Here is an 11716-nt window from a genome sequence, read left to right on the forward strand (position 1 = left end):
CCCCGGGACAGGCCCCGGTAACGACCCCCCGCCCCGGGACCCCTCCCCTTTAATTCAGGACCCCCAACCCCCCCCCCCCCCAGCGCCCTCCTTTCACGGGGAGGGGTCCCCAGGATCTCCTCTCTCCCTCCCCCCGTTCCCGACCCTCGGATGCAGACACCTCCCCCCCCCCCCCCCCCCAATCTCTCGGCCGCTCCCCTGAATTTCGAGGGGGGCTCTGGGGGTGACAGCCCCCCCCCCCGCGTGGAAGCCCCCAGCCCAAATATCCCCCCCCCCCGACCCCCAAATCTTTCGCCAGACATCCAAAAGACACCCCCCCCGACCCCCAGAATTTCCACCCAGCACCCTCTAAGTGCCTCCCCCCCCCAATATACTCGCAGCAGGACCCCCAAGTTCCACCCCTCCGGACCCCCAGGGTCCCTTTCAAATTGCTGCCTCGTCCCGAATCTCCCCTCCCCGCGCCCCCCAAAAGACCCCAAGGACCCCCAAAATACCCACAGGGACCCCTAAAACACCCCCCCAGGACTCTGCTCAAATTGCCCCCCCCCCAGATTCTGCCACCCAAATCCCCCGTGGGACCCTTAGAAGACCCCCCCAGGACTTCCCCTCTCCCCAAGACCCCCCTCAAATTGCCCCCCCCCCCCCAGTTTCCATCCCCAGACCCCCCCCCCAATCCCCCAAGAACGCTAAAAATTCCCCCAGGGACCCCTAAAAGCCACTCCCTCCCCCCCCCCGCCCCCCCCCTCAAATTGCCCCCAGCCCCAAATTGCCCCCCCCCCCCCCCCCCCCAAAATAGCCCCAGGGACCTCTACAAGATCCCCCCTGGAGCCCCAAAATACTCCCAGGGACCCCTAAAGTCCTCTCCAGGACCCCCAAAGACCCCCCCCCTGCACCCCCACATTCCTTCAGGGCCTCCTAAAACCCCTTCAGGACCTCCCAGCTCCATCTCCACCTCCCAGGGTGATCCTCCTGGAGCCCTGGCTTGGGGCCACCACCCCTGGGGCCACCACCCCTGGGACCACCACCCCTGGGGCCACCCGAAGGTCCCCACCAGCCCTCACAGAGCTCCTGGAAGGTCACCAGGAGGTCCCCATGGGGGCTGCTCCAGGCTGGACCACCCCCAAGCCCCTCAGCCTGGCCCCTTAGGAGAGGTTCTCCAGACCTTGGAGCACCTTGGTGGTCTCCTCTGGAGGCCCTGAGCCACCAGCAGAGGGGGCAGGTGGCCAAGGAGACCACCAGCAGCTTGGCTTTGGTGGCCAAGAGGTCACCAAGGTCTTGGCTTTAGAGGTTGTCACCAAGGTCCTTGGTGGCCTCTCGACCGCCAAGCCAGGACCTTGGTGGCCTCTTGACTGCCAAGCCAGGACCTTGGTGCCCTCTTGACCACCAATCCAGGACCTTGGTGGCCTCTTGACTGCCAAGCCAGGGTCTTGGTGGCCTCTTGACCACCAAGCCAAGGTCTTGGTGGCCTCTTGACCCCCAATCCAGGACTTTGGTGGCCTCTTGACCACCAATCCAGGACCTTGGTTGTCCAAGGTCTGGAGAATCTTTCCCATGGGGCCAGGCTGAGGGAGTTGGGGGTGGTCCAGCCTGGAGCAGCCCCCATGGGGACCTCCTGGTGACCTTCCAGGAGCTGAAGGTCTTCAGTAGAAGTTTACTTCTTCCGCTCCCAAGTTGTCCCCAGGAGGGGGGACCTTCTGGTGGCCTTGCAGGAGTTCCATGAGGGCTGGGTGGGGACCTTCTGGTGGCCCCAAGCTAGGACCTCAGGGAGGTCCTGGAGGTGGGGAAGGTAGCCAAGGGGTGGAGTGGTGGAGGGGGCGTCCCTCTCCCCTTGCATCCCTGTCCATGGCACTCCCCCCGTGCCTCCCTCCTCCCCCGTGTCCCTCTCTCCAGCCCGGTGTCCCCACCCTGGGCATTGGTCACTCGTGGGTGGTGGTGTGTGTGGGGTGGTCTCGCGTGGGGGTGTCCCCATCCCGTGGGGAAGACCCCCCGCGTTGTGACGTCACCGTGACGTCACCCCTCACTCCCCGCCCTCCCCAGCCCTCTTCCTCCTCCTCCTCTTCCTCCTCCTCCCCCTGCTCCTCTCAGCCCCCCCCGCCCCCCCCTTCCCCCGCCCCGCAGCGCGAAGCCTTGTGGGTAACGACCGGGGGGGCGCCAGCGTCGCTGACGTCACTCCCCCCCGCGCCCAAGCCCAGCCAATGAGCATCCAGGTGAGCGTCCGGCGTCAGCGCGCCGCTCTCCTCCGATTTGACGGCGCGGGGGCGCGACCTGGGGGGCGGGGCCGGGCAGCGCGCCGCTCGCTGATTGGCTGCAAGGTGAAAGGTCCCCGGCCCCTGGCAGGGCCCTTTTGGGGAGGGGGAAAAGGGGGGGGGGGGGTGAGGGGAGAAATGGGGAGGGGGGGGAAGGGGAGAGCGTCTCGGGGGGGGGTCCTGGTTGCCATGGCAACGGCTGGGGGGGAGGGGGAGCTCGGTAGCCTCCCCCCCGCTCCCCTCCCCTCCTCTCCCCGGCTGTCACCGCCTGTTGCCTGCGGGTGACGTCGGACAGAGGTGCGCGGGGGGGGGCTGCATTTTAGGGGGGGGGTCCCCAAGCTCCCCGACCCCCACCCCGTGGGGACGCTTCTGGGGGGGGTCCCCAGCTCTTGCCACCTCCCCCCTGGGTGGCGACACAGAGGTTTGGGGGCGGGGGTGGGGGGGGTGGCGTTGGGTGTCCACATCCCTCCCTTGGTGACACTTTTCTGGGGGGTCCCCAAGGTCCCCAGCCCCCCCCCCCCGCACCCCTTGGGGACACTTTCGGGGGGCGGGGGGGAGTCGTCGTCATCTGTGTCACTTCCCTGCCTAGGATGGAGACCTGGAGGAGGGGGATGGCCAATGGGTGGTGGTTGAGTTCCCAGCCCCCCCCCCCCGCGTCCTGGGGACACTTTTTTTTGGGGGGGGGGGGGGTCCCCAAGGTCCCCACCCACCCCTTGGGGACACTTTTTTTTGGGGGGGTCCCCATCTGTTGTCACCTCCCCCCGCCCAGGGATGGCGACATTGGGGGCAAGTGTGATGATGTCCACACCCCTCTCTTGGTGACGCTTTTTGGGGGGGGGTCTCCAAGGTCCCGCAGTCCCCACCCCCACCCCCTGGGGTCACTTCCTCTGGGGGGGTCCCCATCTGCTTTCACTCCCCCAGGGTGGTGACATGGGGGGGGTGTGGTGGTGTCCACACCTCTGCCTTGGTGATACTTTTTGGGGGGGCTGTGTCCTCACTTTGGGGGCACTTTTGAGTGGGGGTCTCCATCTGGGATCGCCCCCAAGGGTGGGGACATTTGGGGGGGGACAACGAGTGTCTCTTTGGGGGGGGGGGGAGGTGTGTGTGTGGGGGGATTCTCCCTCTGTGTCCCACTGCCCCAGTTGTCCCCAACACCTTCCCCAAAACTGTCCCCTCTGGCCCCTCCATGTCCCCCCCCCCCACCCCGTTTATCCTCCCCTGGTCCTCCCATGTCCCCCCTGTCTCCCCCATCTCCCCCTCTGTGTCCCCTCCATCCCCCTCGCCCCCCTCATTGCCCCTGTCCTCTCCATGTCCTCCCCATGTCCCCCACATCCCCCCACCCCTCCATGTCCCCTCTGTCCCCTTCCCCCCAATCTTCTCCTCCATGTCCCCCCCCACTCCGCTTTCATCCCCTCATGTCCCCTCCCCGTTCCTGACTGTCCCCTCTGTGTCCCCTCCCTTCCCCCCCCAGGAGGCCCTGCCTGCTGTGACCCCCCAGCCAGGCCGCCCAGCGCAGCCACCTGCAGTCCATGAGGCCTCCGCTCACAGGTAGGGGGCGCCCTGCGCGCGGCCGCCGCTGGGGGGCGCTGCCTGCTGGTCCCTGCGGGGCCCCCGGCCCGGGGGTTGCGGCTGGGATCCAGCTGCCAGGAGCAGCCGGGGGAGGGGAGGGGTTGGGCGTTGGGATCAGCTGGGAGCTGGGGAGCTCGGGGAGGGGATCGACTTGGGGCGTCCGGGGAGCCTGCAGCAGGGATCGACTGGGGGGACAGGTGGTGGGACTGGGATGGGCTGGGGAGCCTGCAGCTGGAATCTGCTGAGCTCTGGAGAGCCTAGAAAAGGGATCGAGTGGGATTGAGACCTGGGGGCCTGGAGCTGGGATCGGCTGGAATCAACTGGCATCTGAGGAGTCTGGGGCTGGGATGGATGGGGATTGAGATCTGGCAGGCCTGGGATCTGGGATCAGGGGAGCCTGGGGTTCACTGGGCTATGAATCAATTGGGACTGGGATCAATTGGGATCACTTAGCCCCAAAGTGGGATCTGCTGGGAAGACAGGGAGTGGAGCCGGGATCACCAAGGGAGCCCAAAGCTGGGATCTGCTGGGATTGACTGGAAGCTGGGAGATGGGATCCACTGGGGGTGGGTGGCTATGGAACTAGGATCTTCTGGGATGTGTGTGGGGTGATACTGGAGCTGGGATCTCCTGGGATCTGTGGGGCTGGATCCCAGCTCACATGGGTCTGGGATCTCCTGGGATCTGTGGGGCTGGATCCCAGCTCTCATGGGTCTGGGATCTCCTGGGATCTGTGGGGCTGGATCCCAGCTCACATGGGTCTGGGATCTGTGGGGCTGGATCCTAGCTCTCATGGGTCTGGGATCTCCTGGGATCTGTGGGGCTGGATCCTAGCTCTCATGGGTCTGGGATCTCCTGGGATCTGTGGGGCTGGATCCTAGCTCGCATGGGTCTGGGATCTCCTGGGATCTGTGGGGCTGGATCCCAGCTCTCATGGGTCTGGGATCTCCTGGGATCTGTGGGGCTGGATCCCAGCTCGCATGGGTCTGGGATCTCCTGGGATCTGTGGGGCTGGATCCCAGCTCTCATGGGTCTGGGATCTCCTGGGATCTGTGGGGCTGGATCCCAGCTCACATGGGTCTGGGATCTGTGGGGCTGGATCCTAGCTCTCATGGGTCTGGGATCTCCTGGGATCTGTGGGGCTGGATCCTAGCTCTCATGGGTCTGGGATCTCCTGGGATCTGTGGGGCTGGATCCTAGCTCGCATGGGTCTGGGATCTCCTGGGATCTGTGGGGCTGGATCCCAGCTCTCATGGGTCTGGGATCTCCTGGGATCTGTGGGGCTGGATCCCAGCTCACATGGGTCTGGGATCTGTGGGGCTGGATCCTAGCTCTCATGGGTCTGGGATCTCCTAGGATCTGTGGGGCTGGATCCTAGCTCTCATGGGTCTGGGATCTCCTGGGATCTGTGGGGCTGGATCCTAGCTCGCATGGGTCTGGGATCTCCTGGGATCTGTGGGGCTGGATCCCAGCTCGCATGGGTCTGGGATCTCCTGGGATCTGTGGGGCTGGATCCCAGCTCTCATGGGTCTGGGATCTCCTGGGATCTGTGGGGCTGGATCCCAGCTCTCATGGGTCTGAGATCTCCTGGGATCTGTGGGGCTGGATCCCAGCTCTCATGGGTCTGGGATCTCCTGGGATCTGTGGGGCTGGATCCCAGGTGGTGTGGGTCTGGGATCTCCTGGGATCTGTGGGGCTGGATCCCAGCTCTCATGGGTCTGGGATCTCCTGGGATCTGTGGGGCTGGATCCCAGCTGGTGTGGGTCTGGGATCTCCTGGGATCTGTGGGGCTGGATCCCAGCTGGTGTGGGTCTGGAAGTCTCCAGTATCTGTGGGGCTGGATCCCGGCTGGGATCCCCTGGGTCCGTGGGAGGCAGCCGTGAGGCAGGAGGGGGTCGGGGGGGGGATGTTTGGGAACAGTTGAGAGGTGACAGCGTGGGGAGAGGGTGACACCGTGGGGGGGGTGACACAGGCGGTGACATCAGCAGGGTCGTGCTGGGCGGGGGACAACGGCGATGCCGGAGAGGTCATACCTGGGGGGGGACACCGGGGGGGTGACACCAAGGGGGTGGCAGTGGGGGGGTGGCAGTGGGGGGTGAGACTGGGTGGGGGGGAAGTCAATCAGGGGATGGCTCCAGAGGTGACACTGGAGGGGACAGACTGGGGGGAGGGGGCGGGAGGGGTGTGGCACTGGGGGGATCGCACGGGGGGGGGGCGGGGGGGGGCACTCGGGGGAGGGGGGGCACCGGGGAGGGGCTGGTGCGGGGAGGGGGGTGGCACCGGGGAGGGCTGGCTCCGCGGGGAGGTGACCCAGGAGGTGACCCGGCGGGGGGCGGGGGGGGCGGGGGCGGGGGGGGGGCAGCCCCCGGCCGCTGCCATCCCCTAGCGGCAGCGGAGCTGCTCCCGGCGCCGCCATCTTAGGCAGCCTGCAGCCCGCGGAGGCCCTGCTACAAAATGGCGGCCGCGGGACTACGGGGGCGCTGCGGGGGGGGGCCGGGGGGGGGGGGGCGCAAGTGTGGGGCTGGGGGGGGGGGAACTGCGGGCGTTATCTGTGGGGCCTGGGGACCCCGAAGTGTGGGGCTGGGGGGGGAGGGGGGCTGTGGGACCCCAAAGTGTGGGGCTTGGGGGGGGCCCTAAGTGTCCCAGGCGACCCCAGGGAGGGGTCCAGGCGACCCCAGGGAGTGGCTCTAAGGATCCATTTGCGCGCAGGGAGCCGATTCAAGGCCCCATCTGCCCCCAAAGAGCAGCTCTGAGGCCCCGTTTGCCCCCTGCAGAGAGGCTCTAAGCATCCCTTGGCCTCTGGAGGGCTCCCCCTGAGCTGCTTCTCCCTGCCCCGCAGGTGGGGATGGCTCCGGTTGTGGAGGTGTCGGACGCGGGGCACTGCCGCTCGCTGCTGCTGGAGCTGAACGAGCAGCGCCTGCGGGGCCAGTTCTGCGACGTCACCATCATCGCCGAGGACACCAAGTTCCGGGCCCACAAGAACGTCCTGGCGGCTTCCAGCCCTTTCTTCAAGAGAGCTCTGGCCCAGGAAGCCGCTTGCCCCAACCCAGCTCAGGTGCTGGAGCTGCCCGGGGTCCAGGCCGGGGTCTTCTCTGACGTCCTCAACTTCATCTACAACTCGCGGCTGGCGGTGGCCTCCCAGGCAGCTGCCCGGGAGCTGGGGGCCGTGGGGAGGAGGTTGGGGATCCCCTGCCTGCAAGGTTTGGAAGGGGGAAGCCCCAAGGAAGCAGTGGGGGTGAAGAACGGCTCCTGGTCGCCCGTTGACCTGAGCGGGGCTGGGGGGGAGGTGGCAGCGGCGGCAGCAGTGGCGAGGTCAGGGTCTAGTTCAAGCTCAACGTCAACCTCGAGCTCAAATTCAAGCTCAAGCTCCAGCTCCAGCTCAACAGAGTCGATGGAATTAGTGGTGGTGGCTTCAGAGTCACGGCTGGGGGCTTCAGAGTCAAGGTTGGGGCCTTTGGAGTCAAGGTTGAGGTCTTCGGAGCCTTTGGGGTCCTCAAAGTCAACTTTGGGGTCTTCAGAGCCGGTGTTGGGCTCTTCGGAGTGTTTGGCGTCTTCAAAGTCAACCTTGGAGTCTTCAAAGTTGAGGCTGGGGTCTTCAGAGGCAAGATTGAGGTCTTCGGAGTCAACGTTGAGGTCTCCAGAGCCAGCCTTGGGTTCTCCAGAGCCAACCCTGGGGCCTCCTGAGGGCTCCTCCCCGTTGTGCTGTGGCCTGTGCGGCCGCGTCTTCAGCACGGCCGCGGCCTTGGCCTTCCACGCCAAGCTCCACCGTGGGCGCCGGGGCCTGGCCTGCCGCCACTGCGGCAAGAGCTTCATCCACGTCAAAAGGCTCCAGACCCACGAAGTCATCTGCAAGGACAACCACCCCCAGCCCACCACCCCTGCCACCACCACCCCAACCACCACCGCCACCATCCCAACCACCACCACCGCCACCATCCCGACCACCACCACCGCCACCCCCCGCCCCAAAACAAGGCAAGAAAGCTTTGCTGCTCCGCCACCGCGCCCTGGAACCGGTGACGCCGGAGCGGGAGGAGGAGGAGTCTGCGACGGTGAAGACGGTGGATGGGCACCTGGTGTATCTCTGTGGGGTCTGCCAGAGGTCCTACATGACCCTGTCTAGCCTCAAGCGCCATGCCAACGTCCACTCCTGGCGTCGGAAGTACCCCTGCAGGTACTCCCCCCCCACCCCCCCCAGGCTTTCCCTTCTGTGTCTTCCCCCCCAACTGTGCCCTCTGTGTCTCCCCCCAAACTATTCCCTCCATGTTCTCCTCCCCCAAACTGTCCTCTCTGTTTCCCCCCACCCCTGTCCCCTCCATGTCCCTTCTTTGTCCCCTGCTATCCCTCCCTGTCCCCTTCCTGAACCCCCCCATACCCCACTATGTCCCCCCCCATCCCCTCCATATCCCCTCTCCCCTCCCCTCCATTGTTCCCCCATCCCCCTGTTGTTCCCCTCTGGTCCTTCCATCTCCCCCTCTCTGTTCCCCCCCATTTTCCACTATCCCCCCCCCCCCCCATTTCCCCCTTGCCCCCACCATGTTCCCCCCACTCTGGTCCCCTCTCCATTCCTCCATCTGACCTGGAAGTGCTCCCCCTGCAGGTACTGCGACAAGGTCTTCGCCCTGGCTGAGTACCGCACGAAGCACGAGGTGTGGCACACCGGTGAGCGCCGCTACCAGTGCATCTTCTGCTGGGACACCTTCGTCACCTACTACAACCTCAAGACCCACCAGAAGGCCTTCCACGGCATCAACCCGGCCCTCATCTCCTCCGAGAAGACGCCCAACGGGGGCTACAAGCCCAAGCTCAACGCCCTCAAGCTGTACCCGCCTCCTCCCCATGAGGGCGCACAAGAGGCCCTACAAGACCTACAGCCAAGCGGCGGCGGCGGGCGGGGAGCCGGTGGAAGGTGGTGGTGGTTTCCCCTCGCCCAGGCCTGAGCAGGCCTCGGTTATTGCCTACGGGAGGCCGGCGGCGCCGCCGTCCGTCATCGTTCACAGCGGGGCGGCGGCGGCAGCCGCCTCCGTCATCACCTACAACGGAGGAGGCAGGGAGGAGGCGGGGGGGGGCGGTGGCCCAGCCGGCGGTGGTGAGGCCGATGAAGAAGCAGGTCCTGAGGGACTACATCGAGGCCCAGCGTGCGGCCGGCGCGGGGCCCAGCGAGCAGCTGGGGGCTGGGGGCGGTGGGGTGGGGCCTAGCAGTGGGGTGGGGCCTAGCAGTGGGGTGGGGCCTAGTGGTGGCGAGGGGCCTAGCGGTGGGATTGGGCCTAGCAGTGGCGAGGGGCCTAGCAGTGGTGTGGGGCCTAACAGTGGTGAAGGGCCTAGCGGTGGCATTGGGCCTAGTGGTGGCGCAAGGCCTAGCAGTGGTAGTAGCATTGGGACTAGCAGTGGTCTTGGGCCTAGTGGAGGTGTGAGGCCTAGCGGTGGTGGCAGCGTTGGGTCTAGCGGCGGTGCTAGGCCTAGCAATAGCAGTAGCACAGGGCCTGGGGGTAGCGCTAGGCCTAGTGGCGGCAGTGCTAGGCCTAGTGGCGGTGCTAGGCCTAGTGGGAGCGCCAGGCCCAGTGGTGGCATCAATGTGGGGCCTAGCACCACCCCCACCTCCACCCCCCCGCACCATGACCTACGTGGCCAAGCCTGCTTACGTGGGGTCGGGTGGGGAAGGCCGGGGGGCGCCGCTGTGCCAGATCACCGTCCGCATCGGCGAGGAGGCCATCGTCAAGCGCCGCATCTCTGAGACCGACCTTCACCTGGAGGCCGCCACCACCACTTCTTCACCACCACCCCCTCACCAGCACCACCATGCCCACCCCCCCCGCCCCTGCTGCCATCTTGGATGACAGTGACGCCGAGGACAGGCTCTGGAGGCCTTACTACAGCTACAAAGCCAAGAGGAAGGCCTCTAGTGGGGCAGGGACCAGCGGTGGCGGCGCCACCAAAGCCAAGAAGCCTCGCTGGCGCCGAGTGCTGCGCTCCCTCCGCCGGGAGGTGGAAGACGGCGACGGCGAGGCCGGGCCCGGTGACGCCGGCAGCAGCCGGCGGCAGCGGCGGCAACGACGGCGCCGACGGCACCACCACCACCACCACCACCTTTGCAGGGTGTGTGGGAAGAGCTTCAGTGCCCTGAAGAAGCTGAGGAAGCACCAACGAGGACATGAGGGGACAGAAGGTGATGCTGGAGGCGATGGCGGCGGTGGCGCCGCCCGTGTTGGCCGGCGGCCATCTTTGCGCTTTGCCTGCAGCCGCTGCTCCAAGGTCTGCAAGACGGCTGCTGCCCTGAGCCGCCATGCCAAGAGGCACCAGGCCGAGGCCTCTCTGCCACCTCCGGGGCTGCCGCCGTTGTCACCTCCTCGCCCGGTGTCCCCGGCGCCACCGCCGACCGTCATCACCTACACCCCGCTGGCGGCTGGGGGAGGGTTGGAGGATGAGGAAGGGGCTGAAGGGGCTGGGGATAAAGAAGGGGGGGTCGCCCCAGCTCTTCCTCAGCGGAGTGAGAGTGGTGACCCTCCGCCAGGGGACGCCATGGCGGTGGCTGGGGGGGGGGGGGAAGGAAGTGGCGGTGAACAACGATGTCCCTGGGGCAGCCGAATCCACATTTCAGAAGTACCCTTTGGCTCTCCTCAAGAGAGGGGAGCCCCAAATTGGGGCTGGGGGAGCGGGTGGGGGAGGGGGTGTGAGGGGGTCCCCTCCTCGTTGCCCTTCTTCCCCCCCGCCACTTCCCCCCACTCCCCAAAGTTTTGCCCCCCCCCTCCGCTTTCGGGCCCCGGCTGGTGGCTTCCTACCCTTACGCTTTCCCCCTCCCCTTGGCCCTCAATGTGGTGATCCCTCAAAATGGGGAGGGTTTTTTGGGGGGGGGAGTGGCCACAGGGGGGGTCACCTCTCCTCCCCACCACCCTCCCCCCAGCTTCTTCTGCCCTCCCCCCTCCCCACTCTCCCCTCCCAACTTTTGGCTTTCCCACGGCTGGGGGAGGGGAGAGACCCCGGAAAGCTGGGGGGGGGAATTGAGGGGAGGGAGAGGGGGATTTGGAGTGATATTGGGGGTGGGAAGGGGGGGTCCTGCCCTAGAGAAGGGGGTGGGGGTCCCATAAATTCAAGTGGGAGTCCGTAAATTGGGTAGGGGTGTCTGTAATTGGGGGGGGCGGCTGTCAAAGGGGGGCCCCATAAATGGAGGGGGGGGGCTTTTAAATGGGGGGTCGCATAAATGGTGGGTACCATAAATGGGGGGGGCTGTGGGGGGGGCGGTCCTATAAGTAGGTGGGAGGTGCTCCATAGAACTAGGGTGGGGACCTATAGGAGTGGGGGGGTCCCTATAGGAGCGGGGAGAGCCCTATTTGGGAGGAGCCCTATAGGAATTGGGGGTTCCCTAGAATTGAGGGGGGGGTCCCATAAGTTCTGGGGGGTACCACAGGGACCAGTATGAGGCTGGGGGGGGTTGAGAGGGGGCACTGGGAATACTGAGAAAGGTCCCAGTATAGAAGATCCCCCTCCCAGTATAAGAGACCCCCCATATAGTGGGGACCCTTCCACCAGTATAGGAGACCCCCAAGCTACTTGGACATCCCCCAAACTATAGGACCCCCCCCAATTTATTTCAACACCCCTCCAGTATAGACCTCCCACAGTATAATGGGACCCCCTGCACTAGGGCCCCCTCCCACTATAGGACCCCCCCCCAGTATACTGGGACTCTCCCCCCAGTTTATTGGGGTCCCCCCAGTGTATTGGGACACCCCCTCAGTATATTAGGGACCCCCCCCCCAGTACCTTAGGGAACCCCCAGTATAAAAGCACCTTCCCAGTCTATTTGGACCCCCCCCACCAGTATAACCTGACCCCTCCCCATGTTGGGGCCCTCCAGTATATCCGGACCCCTCCCTCCAGCATAGCCTCTCCCCCTCAATTTA

At 65.9% G+C, this 11716-nt stretch overlaps 1 protein-coding gene across 1 annotated transcript; it reads left to right on the plus strand.

Moving 5' to 3' along the window:
• Window positions 1-1684: 1684 nt before the first annotated feature.
• On the plus strand, window positions 1685-9028 carry ZBTB4 (zinc finger and BTB domain containing 4). The gene is given in 6 exon segments (XM_068157117.1): window positions 1685-2207; window positions 3718-3794; window positions 6655-7743; window positions 7745-7989; window positions 8416-8641; window positions 8643-9028. Coding segments are annotated over 4 exon segments (1926 nt in total). The 5' UTR covers window positions 1685-2207; window positions 3718-3794; window positions 6655-6660; the 3' UTR covers window positions 9015-9028.
• Window positions 9029-11716: the final 2688 nt, after the last annotated feature.

This window comes from Melanerpes formicivorus, unplaced genomic scaffold (assembly GCF_026170545.1).
Source record: "Melanerpes formicivorus ecotype bairdi unplaced genomic scaffold, bMelFor1.0.p_v2 SCAF_36, whole genome shotgun sequence".
Lineage (NCBI taxonomy): Eukaryota > Metazoa > Chordata > Aves > Piciformes > Picidae > Melanerpes > Melanerpes formicivorus.